Source organism: Nannobrachium achirus, assembly GCF_963921795.1.
Source record: "Nannobrachium achirus genome assembly, chromosome: 23".
NCBI classification, from domain to species: Eukaryota; Metazoa; Chordata; class Actinopteri; order Myctophiformes; family Myctophidae; genus Nannobrachium; species Nannobrachium achirus.
The window spans coordinates 2,297,544-2,316,244 of NC_137830.1; the positions used below are offsets into that span (position 1 = coordinate 2,297,544).

The 18,701-nt window shown below is 43.6% G+C and overlaps 3 protein-coding genes across 3 annotated transcripts in view; all 3 read right to left on the reverse strand.

Moving 5' to 3' along the window:
- The window catches only part of LOC308308491 (uncharacterized protein), a gene marked incomplete at its 3' end in the record, with an annotated part of 306,519 nt that overhangs the window by 83,632 nt on the left and 204,186 nt on the right, over nucleotides 1-18,701 (reverse strand). The gene's annotated exons all lie outside the window — the stretch shown is intronic.
- The window catches only part of LOC308308406 (protein NLRC3-like), a gene marked incomplete at its 5' end in the record, with an annotated part of 157,017 nt that overhangs the window by 19,501 nt on the left and 118,815 nt on the right, over nucleotides 1-18,701 (reverse strand). The gene's annotated exons all lie outside the window — the stretch shown is intronic.
- LOC308308493 (protein NLRC3-like) overlaps nucleotides 1-18,701 on the reverse strand; it is a 280,490-nt gene that overhangs the window by 6,126 nt on the left and 255,663 nt on the right. The window contains exons 5-11 of the mRNA XM_080753907.1: nucleotides 7,917-7,975; nucleotides 6,625-7,646; nucleotides 5,681-6,462; nucleotides 5,044-5,217; nucleotides 2,943-3,038; nucleotides 2,707-2,859; nucleotides 1,329-1,378 (exon numbers count right to left, since the gene is read on the reverse strand). Of these exons, the coding sequence (XP_080610033.1) occupies nucleotides 1,329-1,378; nucleotides 2,707-2,859; nucleotides 2,943-3,038; nucleotides 5,044-5,217; nucleotides 5,681-6,462; nucleotides 6,625-7,646; nucleotides 7,917-7,975 (2,336 nt within the window). The remainder of the gene's footprint in view (nucleotides 1-1,328; nucleotides 1,379-2,706; nucleotides 2,860-2,942; nucleotides 3,039-5,043; nucleotides 5,218-5,680; nucleotides 6,463-6,624; nucleotides 7,647-7,916; nucleotides 7,976-18,701) is intronic.

Below are 18,701 nucleotides of genomic sequence, written 5' to 3' on the forward strand. Positions count from 1 at the left end.
TACTGTATCAAGTATGTATGTTATAAGTACCTTTTACCAATTATAGAGGGTTTAAATGGTACTGGATATGCAGCTCTGCAAATAAAAGGTGAATTGATCCCAGTGCATGACGGAGGACGATATCACGGTAAATTAAGTCTCCACGATACGATTATCCTGAGTGTTTCTTATCACATCCCTAATCACGATATAATGGATGGACGGACGGTATGAAAAGTGTGTCTGTGTGTGTGAGAGAGAGAGAGAGAGAGATAGAGAGGGAGAAAGAAAAAGAGAGAGAGTTCTGTCACTCAGATACTATGATCAGACTCAGATCAGCAGCTGTCGGCACCAACAGACCCCGTTTCCTGCGTTCTCTCTGTCCCCCACTGATGTTCCATACCAGTATACTGATGTTCCATACCAGTATAGTGATGTTCCATACCAGTATACTGATGTTCCATACCAGTATACTGATGTTCCATACCAGTATAGTGATGTTCCATACCAGTATACTGATGTTCCATACCAGTATAGTGATGTTCCATACCAGTATACTGATGTTCCATACCAGTATACTGATGTTCCATACCAGTATACTGATGTTCCATACCAGTATACTGATGTTCCATACCAGTATACTGATGTTCCATACCAGTATACTGATGTTCCACACCAGTATAGCGATCCAGAACAATATCAAACAGTTTTGAAAAGATTCGGGCTGACCCCGATCATCCTGCGAGCCACTCGGTTGGGCTCAGATTGGATCTATGAACCCTCACACTAGAAGACGACATTTATGCCCGATAATCGACGCCATTTCAGACATGGCGGTTGTCGGGATGGTAATTAAATGCCCGATTATCTGCTAGTGTGCGGCTACCTTAAGTCTAGTAACACATTTCATTTAATAAATTCCTGCCCCCCGAGCGCCTTCCTAGGAAGGTCCTCGATGCACGTCCCACTGGGATAGATAGATAGATACCTTTATTATCCCAAGGGGGAAATTCAGTAAGTGGGAGGTTCAGTGGGAGGAGACCCTGTGGCAGACCAAAGACCAGATGGAGGGATTATATCTCCAAACTGGGAACGCCTCGGTATACTCCCTGAGGGAGTGGAGGAAGTTGCTCAGGATAAGGAACTCTGGAAATCCCAGTTGGAACTGTTACCCCCACGACCCGATTCCGGATAAGCGGTTGAAGATGGATGGATGGATGGATCAAATGTCAATGTGACGGACAGACAGACAGACAGACAGACAGACAGACAGACAGACAGACAGACAGACAGACAGACAGACAGACAGACAGACAGACAGACAGACAGACAGACAGACAGGTACTCACATCTTGTAAGGAGTTGAGGTTTAATCCAGTGTTCTCCTCCATGATTCACACTGTAGGAAATAGAACAACAATGAATCAATGTCTGACTGTCTAACACACTGTCTCCACTAGCTGACATAGTTCTGTTCCTTTTTAGCCTGGTTAATAAACCAGACCAAACAACACCACCCCGTGGTGTAGTGTGGTTGAGAATACATTTCCACCAGCCACCAGAAAGGGTTAGCCAATCAGGGCTGTAGGCTGTGTGGACACAAACACATTCCCCCCTCCCCCTCCCCTCTATGACAGGCATCAAAGAGGTAGTTGTCTTTGATGTTTCATTGATTAGAGAGAACACTGACGAGCTATTGACACTTGTATGGCTCAATCAATTACTTTGGTTTACAACCACTTTGAAGTTCAAAGGGAGCAATTAAGAGCAAGTCACCTTGACATTTTTTAAACCGCCCCTAACATTACGTCAATAGGCTTTAGCCCGCCCCCCAGAAAAAGAATCTCTCCCTGAAATTCCAGACTCTCTTCCCAAAACAAAGTGTGTGATAGAGTCTGGTTTATTAACCAGGCAAGTTCCTTTCACTATGACACTGAACTGGTAAAAACACTGTCTTCTTTTAGTGTCCAAACCTCTGAGAATGACCTCCAGCTCACACTAAAGATCTGTTCTCCTAGAACAGTGGTTCTCAACCTGTCGGTCGGGACCCCCAAATTATTTTGGGGGGTCCCCAGATGATTAATTTAATGTGCAACATTGTTTTCTCACTCAACAGTAAACAAACCAGCATAAAGTTTGAGTGTATAGAGGGTATCTGCACATTTCTAAAGTGACAATTTAAGGACTTTTTAATCCCTCTAAAATGACAAATTGAAGAAATTGTCAAATATTAGAGGCAGAAATTATGAAAATAGCCGATCACAACGCCTCGCATGCAGATCTGCTATTTTCACAATAGAACCGTGTTATACAAAATGTAATGCCTCAACTCTTAGTGCTCGTCAGGGTGGGGGGGTCCCCAGTTAAAATATGATTATTTTGGGGTCCCCAGTTAAAATATGATTATTTGGGGGTCGCGGCCTGAAAAGTTTGAGAACTACTGTCCTAGAACACGATGGGCATCATTTATTTACAGAGTTCCATACTGACTTTGATAAAGTGAGCCAAGGGCTGAAACCTGAAACTCATACATTTTTTAAATTGAATTATAATAAATAAATAAAAAGTGAAGCCCCCTCCCACCTGGCCAGCCAGTTCAACATTGTAAGGAAACACTGCACTAACCAACATGGACACAGTCCAAGTCTACTCACTTCAGAGTCTCCAGTTCAACATTGTAAGGAAACACTGCACTAACCAACATGGACACAGTCCAAGTCTACTCACTTCAGAGTCTCCAGTGCAGCAGAGAGCTTCTTCAGACCAGAGCCTCCTAAGTGGCTGAAGTTCAAGTCCAGCTGTTTCAGATGGGAGGGGTTGAAGGTCAGAGCTGAAGCCAGAGAAGAACAGCCTTCCTCTGTGAGCCCACAGCCTGACAACCTGCAGAGAAATCCATATTTAACAAAGTGCTGTTGATGTTCAAGTAGAGATCCACACAGAGAGAAAACACACTATTTATTTACCTCAGGATCTGCAGTCTACACTCTTCACTCTTCAGTAGAGCAGAGAGTTGCTCCACTTGTGATTCCTGCAGGCAGTTGAAACTGATGTCCAATTCTCTCAAATGGGAAAGATTAGATCTGAGAGCTGAGAGCAGTATGTCAAATCCTGTCTGTGTGAAGTTACAGCCAGCAAGTCTGTAATTAAAGATTACATATCTGGATTGATTATCAGAGTTTTGGAGGAGGGACCAAAGAGATGGAAAGAACAGGCAGGCAGGAATAATGTGAAGTAAATCATGGTCATCTTCCAACAGGAAGCTAACTGACAGGAAACAGGAAGCAGCAAGTTAACAACAGATGATCCAGCAAACTGACTGAGAGGACAGACAGACAGACAGACAGACAGACAGACAGACAGACAGACAGACAGACAGACAGACAGACAGACAGACAGACAGACAGAGTACCAGGTATACAGTAGTAGATAGTAATCAAATATAGGCCAGTTATTAAAATAGTACACATAATACATACATAATTATTGCATTGCTTCTTACTCATTTGTATTATTTGTTCTATTCAGTGTGGGTTTCCATGATATCAACCTTATTGACTAAATGAAACAGACAACAGACTGCTGGTGCTGGTGGGCTGGGGAACCAACAAACCTTCCAGTCTGTGTTTACACCAGTTTGACACTCAATGATTGTGTAAGTGGACGTGATAATTCCCTAGCAGCCATGATGGATCACATATTGTATTTACTGTAGCGCAGTGCTACTCAACCCGCGGCCCGCGGGCCGCATGCGGCCCTTTCCGCATGTCTGTGCGGCCCGTCATGATCATGCCAAAAAAAATATGATTTTTCTAAGCCTGTCAAAGTTAACGCGAAACGCAAAACGCGGTGATGTTTGACCCTCAGTGCACTCCGTAGTTAGGGATAAGAGTCAGGAAGCGAATGCAGTAGCAGTGCAGAGATGCAGGCGGCTACACTAGAGCTACAGTACAACGAGACTGTCAGACAGACAAATATGCGGAGATTTTGCAGCAGACAACCACAGTCGGGCTCACTGGAGCGGAGACGCATGACGGTCGTGCGATATGAACGGCCGCGAATCCCGCGATCGTCATGTTTCAGGCTAATGAAGACCTAGCCCTTGTCTCCGCTGCTTGTCTCTCCCTCCGCGACTCCGCCAGTCAGCTCCGACTATAACTCTATGGCACCAACAGTGCAAGCATTCCAACAGATCGCGCTGCAGCCAAGGAACTATGCTTATTAACACAAATCTCCTCCAACGAGCTGTTGTGTTTTACAAAGCTCAAAGCATCAAACTGTTTTACAAGTACAGTGCATCTGAGGGGGAGTTGAACTGTACTTGAGTTATTTTTCCATACAATAACTCTCTTCACCAAAAATAGCCGATCTAAAAGCTCACAATGCATCTTGTGGTGAGCTTGTAGATCGGCTATTTTTGGTGAATGTCCCCCAAGAATAGGGATGCTGGGGTTTGAGTGATTGAATAATAAGTATAAACGTTTGTTTTAAATCTGTCCTATTAATGAAAAGGAGTGTTAGTGGCATGAGAAAACATACCTTTACATTGCCAAAGTTCACTAGCCTTGCATACCCAGACACAGGGGAGGTTACAAAAAGGTTGAACCAGAACTGTTCATTTTCACTTCACATTTTGTGAATAAAGCCTAATTTGATATAAAATTCAAATGTCATCAATTTCATCATTCCATCCATGAAAATCTTTTGGTTCAATGAGGTTTGGCCTGGCTTATGGAAATGTGTCTGTTTTCTGTGCGTTTCCTTAATTATTAGACTGTGTACTGTACAAAATCAATGTAAACGTCCAAAATAGGACCGTCATTTTTAGCTTGCGGCCCTTTGGACTTTTGGTATTTTGCTGAGTGGCCCCTGAGCCATCTCAAGTTGAGTAGCCCTGCTGTAGCGTATCATTGTGATGTGATGCCAGAGTGAGGACTAACCAACACCAACTCTGACCGTATCATGATTCTACCATGATGTCAACGTAATGCACACTCCTCTTATTAGAATCAAACAATAAATAATAAAACAGAACTAATCTAAATAATGCTGGTTAATTAATCTGACCTCAGTATCTCCAGTTCACAATGTGGACTCTTTAATCCAGCAGAGATGAGTTCCATGAATGAATCCTTCACGTTGTTATAACTGAGATCCAATTCTCTGAGATGTGAAGGATTAGAGCTGAGAGCTGAAGACACAATTTCATATTCTGGCTTCTCGAGTCGACAGCCAACAAGTCTGTAAATGTAGAATATGTAAAAACAGAGATTATCAACAGATTAGTTCAAATTCATGTTCAAGGGAAAAGAAAATCCAAAGTCATGAAAAAGAATTAATTCAACCCCAAATTGAATCACATGGTGAAGGTGGTATATCAACACAGCACCAAAAGCATTTCCACTGAACCAGGGACGCCACTAATGTGAAATCTTTAACTGTTTGTTGTATGTGTGTCTTTAATGGTTATTTTATGTTCATAGGAGTTTTGTCATTCTAGGGTCAAGACCACTTGACCTTTGGTGTTGTAAATGTTTTGAGTTGGTCAAATGCCAGGACAGGAAGGTCATCAAATAAAACAATGACTTAAAGTCCACGAAAATAATTAATTTAACTCTTTACTGCCAATAACGACTATACTTGTTAATTGACACGCACGCACGCACGCACGCACGCACGCACGCAAATTCACATGACTACTAACCGAGCCTTTCTGGTGTTCCTCACAGCTGGGACCAGTCTGGATTTCCCCCATGTCGATGTTGTTCTGTATTTGTCCAGGTCCAACTCATCCAGAACCTCCTCTGACGTCAGCAGCATGTGGGCCAGAGCTGAACACTGGGAGTGAGTCAGTTCTTTTGATCTGTCCCCTGACTCCAGGTACTGTTGGATCTCCTGATGCAGTGAGTGGTCGTTCATCTCCATCAAACAGTGGAAGATGTTGATACATCTGTCAGGAGAGAACCTTTCATCCTTCATTGTCTTCAGGTTGTCGATGGCTCTCTGGATGCTCTCTGGACTCTCCGCTGTCTGACCCAAAAGACCTCCTAACAGACTCTGGTTGGACTGCAGTGAGAGACCATGAAGAAAGCGGAGAAAGAGGTCCAGGTGACCATTCTTACTCTTCGTGGATTTTTCAAAGGCTCTCTTCAGAAAGTCTTCCAAGGAACTGACATCAACTCCCAGGAATGTCTTCAGTACCTTCATGTTCCTCTGTGTGTAACAGTGGAACAGGTAGACTGCAGCCAGAAACTCCTGGATGCTCAGATGAACAAAGCTGTAGACCTTTCCCTCAGATTGAACAGTCTCTTCTTTGAAGATCTCTGTGCACACTCCTGAGTACAGCGAGGCGTCTTTCACATCAAGACCACACTCTTCCAGGTCTTCTTGGTAGAACATAATGCTACCTTTCTCCAGATGTTCAAACGCCAGCCTGCCCAGCTTCAGAAGAACCTCCCCGTCAGGGTTGGACATTGGAAGAACCTCCTTGTCAGGGTTGGACATTGGACGATTGCTAGTTGTTGCACTCACTCCCAGCAGTCTTTGTGTCGTGGTCTTCAACCAGGTCAACCAGGAATTTTCTCTAGGTTTTTGACTCATCGCCCTGTCACCATCACCCTTTAATGAGCTTGAATGCTGTTGATTAACCTCATCCGTTTTGTCATACTTCAGATTCTTCCTCTTTGTCTGAACCCACAGGAAGTGGCTGTACATTGCAGTCTGGGTCTTGGGCAGCTTTTTGGTCTCATCTGTCTTCAACATGTCCTCCAGAACGGTAGCAGTGATCCAACAGAAGACTGGGATGTGACACATGATGTGGAGGCTCTTTGATGTCTTCATGTGTGAGATGATTTTGTTGGCCAGCTTCTCATCATCACTGAATCTCTTCCTGAAGAACTCCTCCTTCTGGGGGTCTGTGAACCCTCGTACTTCTGTCACCAGGTCAACATGTGCAGGAGGGATCTGATTGGCTGCTGCAGGTCTGGTAGTTATCCAGAGGAGGGCTGAGGGGAGCAGATTCCCCTTGATGAGGTTAGTCAACAGCAGGCCCACTGATGATGTCACTGTGGCATCAGAAACAATGTCACTGTTGTTGAAGGCATCAGAATCAATTTCAATGTTTTCAAATTTCAGCGGAAACCTGCTTTCATCCAGACCATCAAAGATGAGGCCAACCTTCCAGACAGCGAGCTGCTCTGCTGTGACCATCTTTAATTCTGGGTGGAAACGATGGATCAGTGAGAGAAGACTGTGCTGCTCATCTCTGACCAGGTTCAGCTCCCGGAATGAGAAGGGAACCAGGAGAATGACATCTTGATTTTCCAAACCCCTTGCCCAGTCCAGAGTGAACTTACGCACAGAGAAGGTTTTTCCAATGCCAGCGATGCCCTTGGTCAGAACTCTTCTGTTGGGTTTGTCTCTGCCAAGGAGGAGGGGCTTAAAGATGTCACAGCATTTGATTGGTTGGTCATGGAGGGTCTTCTTCTTGGAAGCTGTCTCAAGCTGCCAGACCTCATGTTGGGTATTAACCCCTTCACTCTCTCCCGCTGAGAGGTAGAGCTCTGTGTAGATGCTGCTGAGGGAGGGCACTTCAGTGACGTATGTCACACGATCAAGACGGTTCAAACCGACCTTATAAACCTTTAACTGCTCCTGTGGACTGACACCTGCTATGAGAAGACAATGAAGACATTTTAAACATTCAAGTTGTCTTAAATACCTTCTGAAAAGCTATACAATTTGTCAAAAAAGGGGAAAAACAGCTACGTAAATAATATTAGATCACTTGTTTTTGTCTAAATGTATAAGTTAATCGCCAGTATTTGGACAAAGATACAGGAATATAACGTGAACATTTAGTCTGATGATGTTTTCTGCTATTTAAACATTTCATTCATTGATATGAAATGTTAATTAGTGTAAAATGTGTCCAGTCTTACTTTGTTCACTTGTGGTTTGACTGGATGTCTTCTGTTCAGGTGTGGTTCTGAGTCTCTCTCTGTGGAGATGAAGACAATAGAATATAGATAATAGATAGTTTAATAACGTATATTATTATACAAGCTCACAATGTGCTGTGATACCATGTGTTGTGAGCTTGTAGATCTATCTTTTGAACAGAATATATAGATGAACACGAATTACATCAGCTGGCCTACAGTACATGATACAAACAGAGGAGGTTAGGAAACACTTTGGGCAGCCTGATATAGGAGTGGATCCTAACAGCGAATATGAACTGGGCGGAAGTGGCTCAGGGGTAGAGTGGCTGGTACATCAATGAGATGAGAGGATGGAAGAGGACTAAGTTGGACTAATTACTTCTGTTTCTTCCGTTTGCTGTATGAGTAAAACACATTGGATTTGGTGTGCAAGGCTGTGCGGAATCCACACTGCGGATCCGAAAACAAGATGCAAGATACAAGATGGCGCCGGCCAGGGCTGCTATGGTGACTACGTGTGTTGCATTCTGTCTGTTATTCGTGTTGTACGTGTCGTGTGAGCCTTCTTACACAAGAGAAGAGCTGCTGAACATTGGGTGTTCTACCCCACTGGACATTTTACCATCATTACTCACCCGTTCCACGGATGTACTGGATATTCTGCTGAGGGGGACAGCGTTCTTTGCCAGCGCTGTACGTTGGACCAGAAGACAACGGGGGAAGCGAGGAGGTTGTCTGGTTCGCCTACGGCGGAGAAGTTCGCGTCCACCGCTGCCAGGTATATTCCTCTGCAACGTGAACTCTTTACCCAATAAAATGGATGAACTCCGGATGCTTGTTTCACGGGAGAATGACTTCAAATCCACGGCTGTTTTCGCGTTCGTGGAGACAAAACTGACGGCGACAGTCCCAGACGGGGCTGTACAGTTAGATGGCTTCTCCGCGTTTCGCTGTGACAGAGACTTCGCTGCGGCTGGGAAGTCAAGTGGAGGAGGATTAATGTTCTTTGTGAACAACCGCTGGTGCTCTGATGTGACAGTGTTGCAACAACACTGTTCTCCTGCAATTGAAATGCTTTTCATCCTCTGTCGCCCATTCTATTCTCCCCGTGAGTTTAACGCGTTCCTCCTCGTGTGTGTTTACATTCCTCCGGATGCTGACGTCACCGCAGCAGTGGATACACTAGCAGAACAGCTGACGGGGGCGGAACGTAAATACCCGGACAGTTTTGCTGTGGTGCTTGGGGACTTCAACCAGGCTCATCTGAGTCGGGCTCTCCCTAAATACAGACAGCAAGTCACATGTGCTACTAGGGGTGAGAACATTCTTGATCACTGCTACTGTACCATCCCGCAGGCATACCATTCTGTCCAACGTGCTGCTCTGGGCAGGGGTGATCACCATCTCATCCATCTGATCCCTCGCTACAGGCAGAGATTAAAAATATCAAAACCTGTAGTGCGGAGTTTCAGAGTGTGGTCCAGTGAGGCAAGTGAGCGACTCTGTGCCTGGCTGGAGAGTGCGGGCTGTGACCAGGACTTTGTTGAGTGGGCGGGGCCTGAGGCTGGAAACAACCTGGATGAATACACGGACACTGTGACATCATTCATCAGCCTCGGCGAGGAGGTGTGTGTCCCCCTCCGCTACAGGAAGATCTACAACAACGACAAGCCCTGGTTTTCAGCCCATCTCAGGAGGCTGCGGTCGGAGAAGGAGGTGGCCAGGCGTAGCGGCGACGTGGCCTTGTTCAGGCGAGCCAAGTACGAGTTTGCTAAAGCGGTGAGGGAGGCGAAACACCGCTTCTCGGAGAAACTGCGGCAGCAGCTCTCTGAGGGGAACTCCTCCTCTGTCTGGAAAGGACTTAAAACCATCACCAACTATAAGTCCAGGTCCCCACAGGCGTCTGACAACCTCCCTCTCGCCAACGAGCTCAATGAGTTTTACTGCCGCTTTGAGAGGGAGAGTTTCCCCCCTGCCCTCCCCCTCCACCCCCCCCGGACACAACCACTCTTCTCCCCCCCAACCCCACCACCTCTCACTGTCACAGAGAGAGAGGTTAAGCTGCTGTTCAGGAGCCAGAACCCCCGGAAGGCGTCCGGCCCGGATTCTGTCTCCCCCTCCGTCCTGAAGCACTGTGCTGACCAGCTCGCCCCGGTGTTCACCAACATCTTTAACACCTCGCTGGAGCTCGGTCAGGTACCAGCATGCTTCAAGGCCTCGACCATCATTCCCGTCCCCAAGAAGGCCAAGGTCACAGGCCTAAATGACTATAGACCCGTCGCCCTGACCTCTGTGGTCATGAAGGTCCTGGAGCGCCTTGTCCTGGCCCATCTGAAGGGCATTACTGATCCTGTGCTGGACCCGCTGCAGTTCGCGTACAGAGCGAATAGATCCACGGAGGACGCCGTGAACATGGCTCTGTACCACACTCTAAAACATCTGGACACTACCGGCAGCTATGCCAGGATCCTGTTCGTCGACTTCAGTTCGGCCTTCAACACCATCCTACCATCCATCCTGGAGCACCAGCTGTCCCTGCTGCAAGTGCCTGCCTCCACTCGCAAGTGGATTACGGACTTTTTAACCAACAGGTCGCAGCGGGTGAAGCTGGGGAAGAACATTTCCAGCTCCAGGTCCACCAGCACCGGTTCCCCGCAGGGCTGTGTCCTGTCCCCACTACTGTTTTCCCTGTACACCAACAGCTGTGTTTCCCTCCACCCGTCGGTCAAGCTCCTCAAGTTTGCTGACGACACCACCTTGGTGGGCCTCATCTCCAAGGGGGACGAGTCGGCCTACAGGGGGGAGATCGAGCGGCTGCGAAGCTGGTGTGAAATTAACAACCTGGAGCTAAATGCCCTTAAGACAGTGGAGATGGTGGTGGACTTCCGGAAGGACCCAGCCCCGCCCCTTCCCATCATGCTGGGTGGCACTCAGGTGGACTATGTTGAGTCCTGCAAGTTCCTGGGGATGATCATCTCCAGGGACCTGAAGTGGGAACTCAATATCACTGCCCTCCTGAGAAAGGCCCAGCAAAGGATGTACTTTCTTCGGCAGCTGCGTAAATACAGACTGTCGAGGGCCATGATGACGCAGTTCTACACGGCCATCATAGAGTCCATCCTCACTCACTCTATCATCACTTGGTTCCCCGCTGCATGCGAAAAAGACCTGGTCAAGCTGCAGCGGGTGATACGCTCTGCAGAGAGGGTGATTGGCCGTCCCCTGCCCTCCCTCAAGTCCCTGCACGACTCCAGGGCGCTGAGGAGGGCAAGAAAGATCATGGCCGACCCCTCCCACCCTGGTCACGGCCTCCTCACCCTGCTCCCCTCTGGGAGAAGGATGCGGCACCTAGGGGCCAAGACAGAGCGCCACAAAAACAGTTTTTTCCCCTCAGCTGCCAGGCTGCTGGATGACGCTGGTTTCCCTTTTTCCCTTGCCCCTTAGGGACATCAGCAATATGTTGCACTATTGAACACTACTGCACTTTATTTATATTATTTATTATTTATTTCTGCACGGTGTTGTTTTGTGTTTGTTGTTTTTCATGTTATCTGTGAAAAAATATTGAATGCACACTGGTATGTTACCAAAGCAAATTCCTATGTGTGATACACAATGGTAAATAAAGGAATCTGAATCTGAATCTGAATCTGAAAAGGAGTCAATAGAACATGTATTCTGTGGATTTATGTATCAAATATGGAAGGATGTTGTCATGCTAAAATATTAAGAGCCAGACCACCATGTCTGTTCAGTAGAGTTTATAACAACTAAATGATGTGTTTTACATTCTGACCTGGGATCAGTAGAGTTCATAACAACTAAATGATGTGTTTTACATTCTGACCTGGGATCAGTAGAGTTCATAACAACTAAATTATGTGTTTTACATTCTGACCTGGGATCAGTAGAGTTCATAACAACTAAATGATGTGTTTTACATTCTGACCTGGGATCAGTAGAGTTCATAACAACTAAATGATGTGTTTTACATTCTGACCTGGGATCAGTAGAGTGGTGTCCATCTTTGAAGTGAATAGGTTTACCCATGGACTTGTCACTCTTCATGGAGACACAGCTGGGTACAGGAGACCCTGCTCTCTGCTGATGGACCCTGACAGAAAGACAGGATATTTTAAATAGTTCTCACATAACTGTGATTAGTAGAGTCTGATTACAAACTAGCTCAGTGGTTAGAGTGTCCGCTCTGAGACTGGGAGGTTGGGGTTCGATCCCCGGTCAGGTCATAATACCAAAGAGTGTAAAAATGGGACCTGGTGCCTCCCTGCTTGGCACTCAGCATCAATGGTTGGATTGGGGGGGTTTATATCAACAACGACAACAGCTGTGGCTCATCGCTCCAAGAGATGGGTGAAATGCGGAGAACAATCTCACATACAGCAATGTATGTAACAAATAGTAGGACTTTAACTTTAACCTTGAACTAAATGATGTGTTTTCTCTGTGTTTTACATTCTGACCTGGGATCAGTAGAGTGGTGTCCATCTTTGAAGTGAATACCTTTACCCATGGACTTGTCACTCTTCATGGAGACACAGCTGGGTACAGGAGACCCTGCTCTCTGCTGATGGACCCTGACAGAAAGACAGGATTATTAAAATAGTTCTCACATAAACCCAGCTCACTTTGCTGGGGCAGTAGGGCTGGGGACGGTAACCACCGTACCGCGGTATACCGAAGCCTACGTACCGTGGTGTTGGGTTCCTTATCACGGTAAAAAAAAGAAAAAAACATTTTTTATTTATTTATTTTATTTTTTTATCGCCCCAAAAATATTATAGGCTATACAGAGCATGCGAGTGGAGCGGTGCTATTTTTTGTTAAATTGAGAGCGAGCGAGGTCTAAAACCCAAAATGAAACTTTAGCTACGCTATTTTCTGCAAGTACATTTACTCAAGTACTGTAGTACTCAAGTACAATTTTCAGGTTCCTTTACTGGAGTATTTCCATATGTCAATACTTTTACTTCCACTGCACTACATGGCTGACCTACAAGCTCACAACGCGACGTGTTGTGAGCTTGTACCGTCGGTAATGGGAAGACAAATATCGCGATAGCTAAATTTCAATACCGACCCACCCCTATTTGCAAGTGTAACAGATAATGTGATTCCACTTGCATTACCTGTATTACGGTAGTTACCTGAGACCCTCACTGTGAGGAACCCTGATGCATGTCTAAGACAACCTAAGAATCAGTGAATCAAAGATCACTACAGATGACAGAGAGATACTCTACTATGTCTAATCATCAGTGAGCAGATACAAGACATTCTGTGTCTTTCCACTTGGCGTTCCTACAGATCAGTGATCTTACTGTGTGTTTGGAGGTCCAGGTTCACTGAAGTCAGGAGGATTTTCTCTAGACCAGTCACTCATACAGCTGTCTGTTGGAGACTCTGCTCTGTGGTGAAGACTTCTGGAATCATAAAAATAGACAGTTTGTTCAAGATTCTTTATTGTTACATCTCTTTATGCAGCAAAGAGAGTAACATTCTTAGGTTGTGTCTCCTCTACACATTGTAGCATCAACAAATAAAAGCTAGATGAAACTAGAAAGGTAGAATTCTGGTAAATTGCAAGTGTGGTTGCACTGTTGTGAGCCACAAGGATTTTGTTGCCAAATGAATTCCGTCTTACCATTTATATTCTATATTGTGATGTCATGTGAAGCATAACAACAGTGACAACAGTGTGTGAAGCTTCTCTGTTTGTGCAAAAACTTAACGAAAAGCAGCTTCACTTTGTTGGGGAAACAATAATAATAATCGATTGGATCGATAACAATTGTGTGTTGTCTACCAACAGTAAACATAGCATTAAACATACAGTACAGTAATCCTTACATAATGCAGTATATATTCCATAGTTACATAGACATGAACACAAGCAGTCAGCCTGTATAGAGCAGCTTCACCACTGAACAGCACATATGATTTGTAACACTTCATTTACAAACTGTACACATAGTGATTTATAATCTACAGTGATTTATAATCTATAGTGATTTATAATCTATACTCATTTATAATCTATAGTCATTTATAATCTATAGTAATCTATAATGACTATAATGATTAGAGAGAGGACACATAAGAACATGTTATAGACTGTGTAGGCCTATATTGTATAGCAGTGTTTCTCAAATGGGGGTATGTGTACCCCTAGGGGTATGCAGAGGTACTACAGAGGTTACTTGAGAGAAATGGAAAATGGAAACATGTATTTTACTGTTATGTTAAATGCTAAAACATTGACAAATGCATGTGAATGTGTTGCTCTGTAAAGCTTTAAACCAAATGAAGTAATACATTTGACTAGTGTAACTGTTATAAAATAGAAAACAATAAGCTATTTACTTTTATTTTTAACATATCAACATAAAACCTGGACTTTCGATGTTAGCATTTTCTAATCAAAATGATGTTGTGTATTAAAGGGTTCTTGGATTCAGCAATCAGGAAAAGGGGAACTGAAGTCCAAAAGGTTTGAGAAACACTGTCGTATAGGAAGATTCATATCACATTGACATACTGTGTGTGTGGAGGTCCAGGTTCATTAGTGAAGTTAATCAGTCTTCCTTTAGAGCAGTCACTCTTCATAGACAGAAGGCTGGCTGTTGGAGACTCTGCTCTGTGGTCAACACTTATGGAAACATACAAAAACAACAAATTAAACTTTGGCACGTGATTGAAAAAGGTTGGTTTAAACAATATTCTTAATTCTGACATTATTTAAGCATATAAGAGAGTAAATTCCATGGGTTTCAATTCAACACACCAAAACAACAGTCAGCTTCATGTTCCTCCACTGGCCAGTAGGGGGAGCCATGCTACCACTGTAACATTCTAAACACTCTAAAAGATACCAGGATTTAAGTGGTTCTTTAGTCAAGTAAAATAAATGTAAACTAGGTGTAGTTTATGGGTCTATGAGTGGCTGTAGGTTCAATTATATTTTCACAAACTGCACACACACAGCTAATGATTGGACAGGGAGGGAACACTAGTAGAATGCTCTGTTTTATGTTCTAATCATTTGCACATTTGCAGCTAAGTCTTGCCCCATGCAAGATCTCACTATTTCCATAGATAATGTATTGGTGACTTCGGTTCCAACTGCTAGAAACCTTGGTGTGGTCCTGGACAGCCATCTATCTATCTATCTATCTATCTATCTATCTATCTATCTATCTATCTATCTATTCATTCATTCATTCATTCATTCAGAACCTTGGTGTGGTCCTGGACAGAAAGCTCAGAAAGTTCAGTAGAGTTCATAACAACTAAATGATGTGTTTTACATTCTGACCTGGGATCAGTAGAGTTCATAACAACTAAATGATGTGTTTTACATTCTGACCTGGGATCAGTAGAGTTCATAACAACTAAATGATGTGTTTTACATTCTGACCTGGGATCAGTAGAGTTCATAACAACTAAATGATGTGTTTTACATTCTGACCTGGGATCAGTAGAGTTCATAACAACTAAATGATGTGTTTTACATTCTGACCTGGGATCAGTAGAGTTCATAACAACTAAATGATGTGTTTTACATTCTGACCTGGGATCAGTAGAGTTCATAACAACTAAATGATGTGTTTTACATTCTGACCTGGGATCAGTAGAGTGGTGTCCATCTTTGAAGTGAATACCTTTACCCATGGACTTGTCACTCTTCATGGAGACACAGCTGGGTACAGGAGACCCTGCTCTCTGCTGATGGACCCTGACAGAAAGACAGGATATTAAAATGTTTACAGTTCTACAAATATATACACATAGTTCTACAATTCTACATATTCTGGTTCTGATATTCTGTAAAAAGGAAACTATAAAATGTGTCCCGGACAGACCAAGTGTTTGCCACGGACACATTTGGACATATTGATGACCCTGTGTGAAAGTATAGCAGGGTAAAACAGACATATTGATGACCCTGTGTGAAAGTATAGCAGGGTAAAACAGACATATTGATGACCCTGTGTGAAAGTATAGCAGGGTAAAACAGACATATTGATTATTGATGACCCTGTGTGAAAGTATAGCAGGGTAAAACAGACATATTGATTATTGATGACCCTGTGTGAAAGTATAGCAGGGTAAAACAGACATATTGATGACCCTGTGTGAAAGTATAGCAGGGTAAAACAGACATATTGATGACCCTGTGTGAAAGTATAGCAGGGTAAAACAGACATATTGATTATTGATGACCCTGTGTGAAAGTATAGCAGGGTAAAACAGACATATTGATGACCCTGTGTGAAAGTATAGCAGGGTAAAATGTTTGGAGTTTCAACTCCTGGACGTTGCAGCAACCAAAACAGTCTGTATAGAGCAGCTTCACCACTGAACAGCACACAGTGATCTGTAGCTCTTCATTCACAAACTGCACACATAGTATAGTATACTATAGTCTAGTTTAGAGGTCTAAAGAACGTTCATTTCTAGACCAGTGTTAGACACATTTTAGATGTGTGCTCGGGGGAACTACTGTATAGATAAACATTACAGAGACATATCAAACTGTACACATTATAATCTATAGATAAACATTAATATCAAAGTGTACACATAGTAACTTATAATCTATAGATAAACATTAATATCAAAGTGTACACATAGTAACTTATAATCTATAGATAAACATTAATATCAAAATGTACACATAGTCATTTATAATCTGTAGATAAACATTAATATCAAAGTGTACACATAGTAACTTATAATCTATAAATAAACATTAATATCAAAGTGTACACATAGTAATTTATAATATATATAGCACCGCAGCCGACATGAATGACACAAGTCACTGGTCACTGCCATGAATACTTTTGGATATAAATTTAAACCATTGCCTACCCGTGCCGTGTGTGCGCAGACAGAGCGCGTTCATTTGGTTACAAGCAATCATATTCCCCATGGCCATGATCTCAAGGCTCGCCACGTCGGGTTTCATCATTAACTCCAGCATAGTGTACAGTATCTACTGTATAAATTGAGAGACCCCACGGTTACGTTTTGGATATTAATTTAACCCAATTTCGGCGACGAGCGCAATTCATGTTTGAGTGCTTGAACTAGCGATCATGTACCGTACCTGCGCTGGCTGGTCTTCTCCCAGGTGGGCCGCGGACCCCCAAATAAATCATCCACAGCGTGCGTGCGCGGGGCTGGGCACAGCCAGGTTTGGCGCTTCGGGTTTTATCCATATTTAAAAAGACTCGCGTCACTGTATAAATTGGAGGCTCACGCCTCACGGTAGATCACAGCGGCGCCGCGCTGGTCCCCGAAAATGTCTCGCATGCGTTCGTAGGCTATAATGTGCTTGTTCTGAGCCAGGTCTGCAATCTTAAAATATAGACTGTTAAAGCACTTAACAGTAGATTGCTTCCATGTTGCTAGATTTTGATTGCTTGTCATTGTAACTTGGAAATAAAATCGGCGTGCATGTCCATGATGTAGCTGGCTATAATATACTTTTATAAAATGTTATATTTTCACAGGATTATTTATTATTGTGTTGGATATACATTTTCGAGTGGATACATGTGTCCATTGCCTGTCAAATAGTTACACAATGCTGCTCCGCACCTCTACAATGGAACAAAGTGGTGTAGGATGATTCCTACACCACCTCAGGACTTGACGTGAGATTTGATCCTACCCTAGACCAAAGTCAAAGTCAAGTTGAAATGATAAATGTCGAGACTTCCCTAAATTTCGGTGTACACCCAAATTTTGATCTGCACCACGTTGATAAATGAGTGAGAGTATGTCTACACTCATCTCATCAACATGGATCTGTCCCATTTAGCGCCACCTTCAGGACGATTTCTTAAAAAAGAATTGGACACTGCTCCTACAAATTTTGGCCTAAAATCACGCTGCGACCTGACGGTCGCTTATCTTCGGATTAGGGAGTCTTACTGGTAATCTATAGATAAACATTAATATCAAAGTGTTATAATCTATAGATAAACATTAATATCAAAGTGTTATAATCTATAGATAAACATTAATATCAAAGTGTTATAATCTATAGATAAACATTAATATCAAATTGTTATAATCTATGGATAAACATTAATATCAAAGTGTTATAATCTATAGATAAACATTAATATCAAAGTGTTATAATCTATAGATAAACATACTCAGTGTGAGGAGCTCCAGCTTGGGGAGGAGATGTTGGAGACTCTGCTCTGTGGATGAGATGTTTGTCAGCTCCCTCCTCCTCTCTCTGCACACACTCACTCATCTCTGGGTCTTTATTAAACCTGTCAGGGTTACAGTCAATGAAATAGATCATCTCGGGGTCTTTATTAAACCTGTCAGGGTTACAGTCAATGAAACAGATCAGGAAAAAGGAAATACTGCATGCGCGCGCACGCACACACACCCACACCCACACCCACACACACACACACACACACACACACACACACACACACACACACACACCCCCCCCCCCCCACACACACACACACACACACACACACACACACACACACACACACACACACACACACACACACACACACACACACCAAAAGACAAAGATCTCTATGTGCCCAACTCCGTTCTGGGATCGTTGCCCTTGCACCTTGAATCTGGTAGATATAGAGGAGTAGTGGAGGAAGAGAGGGGTTGTATTTATTGTGACATAAATGATATTGAGAATGAGTTCCACTTTATGTTCTACTACCCTTTGTATCATGAGCTACATCAAAGACTATTTAATAAGTGTAT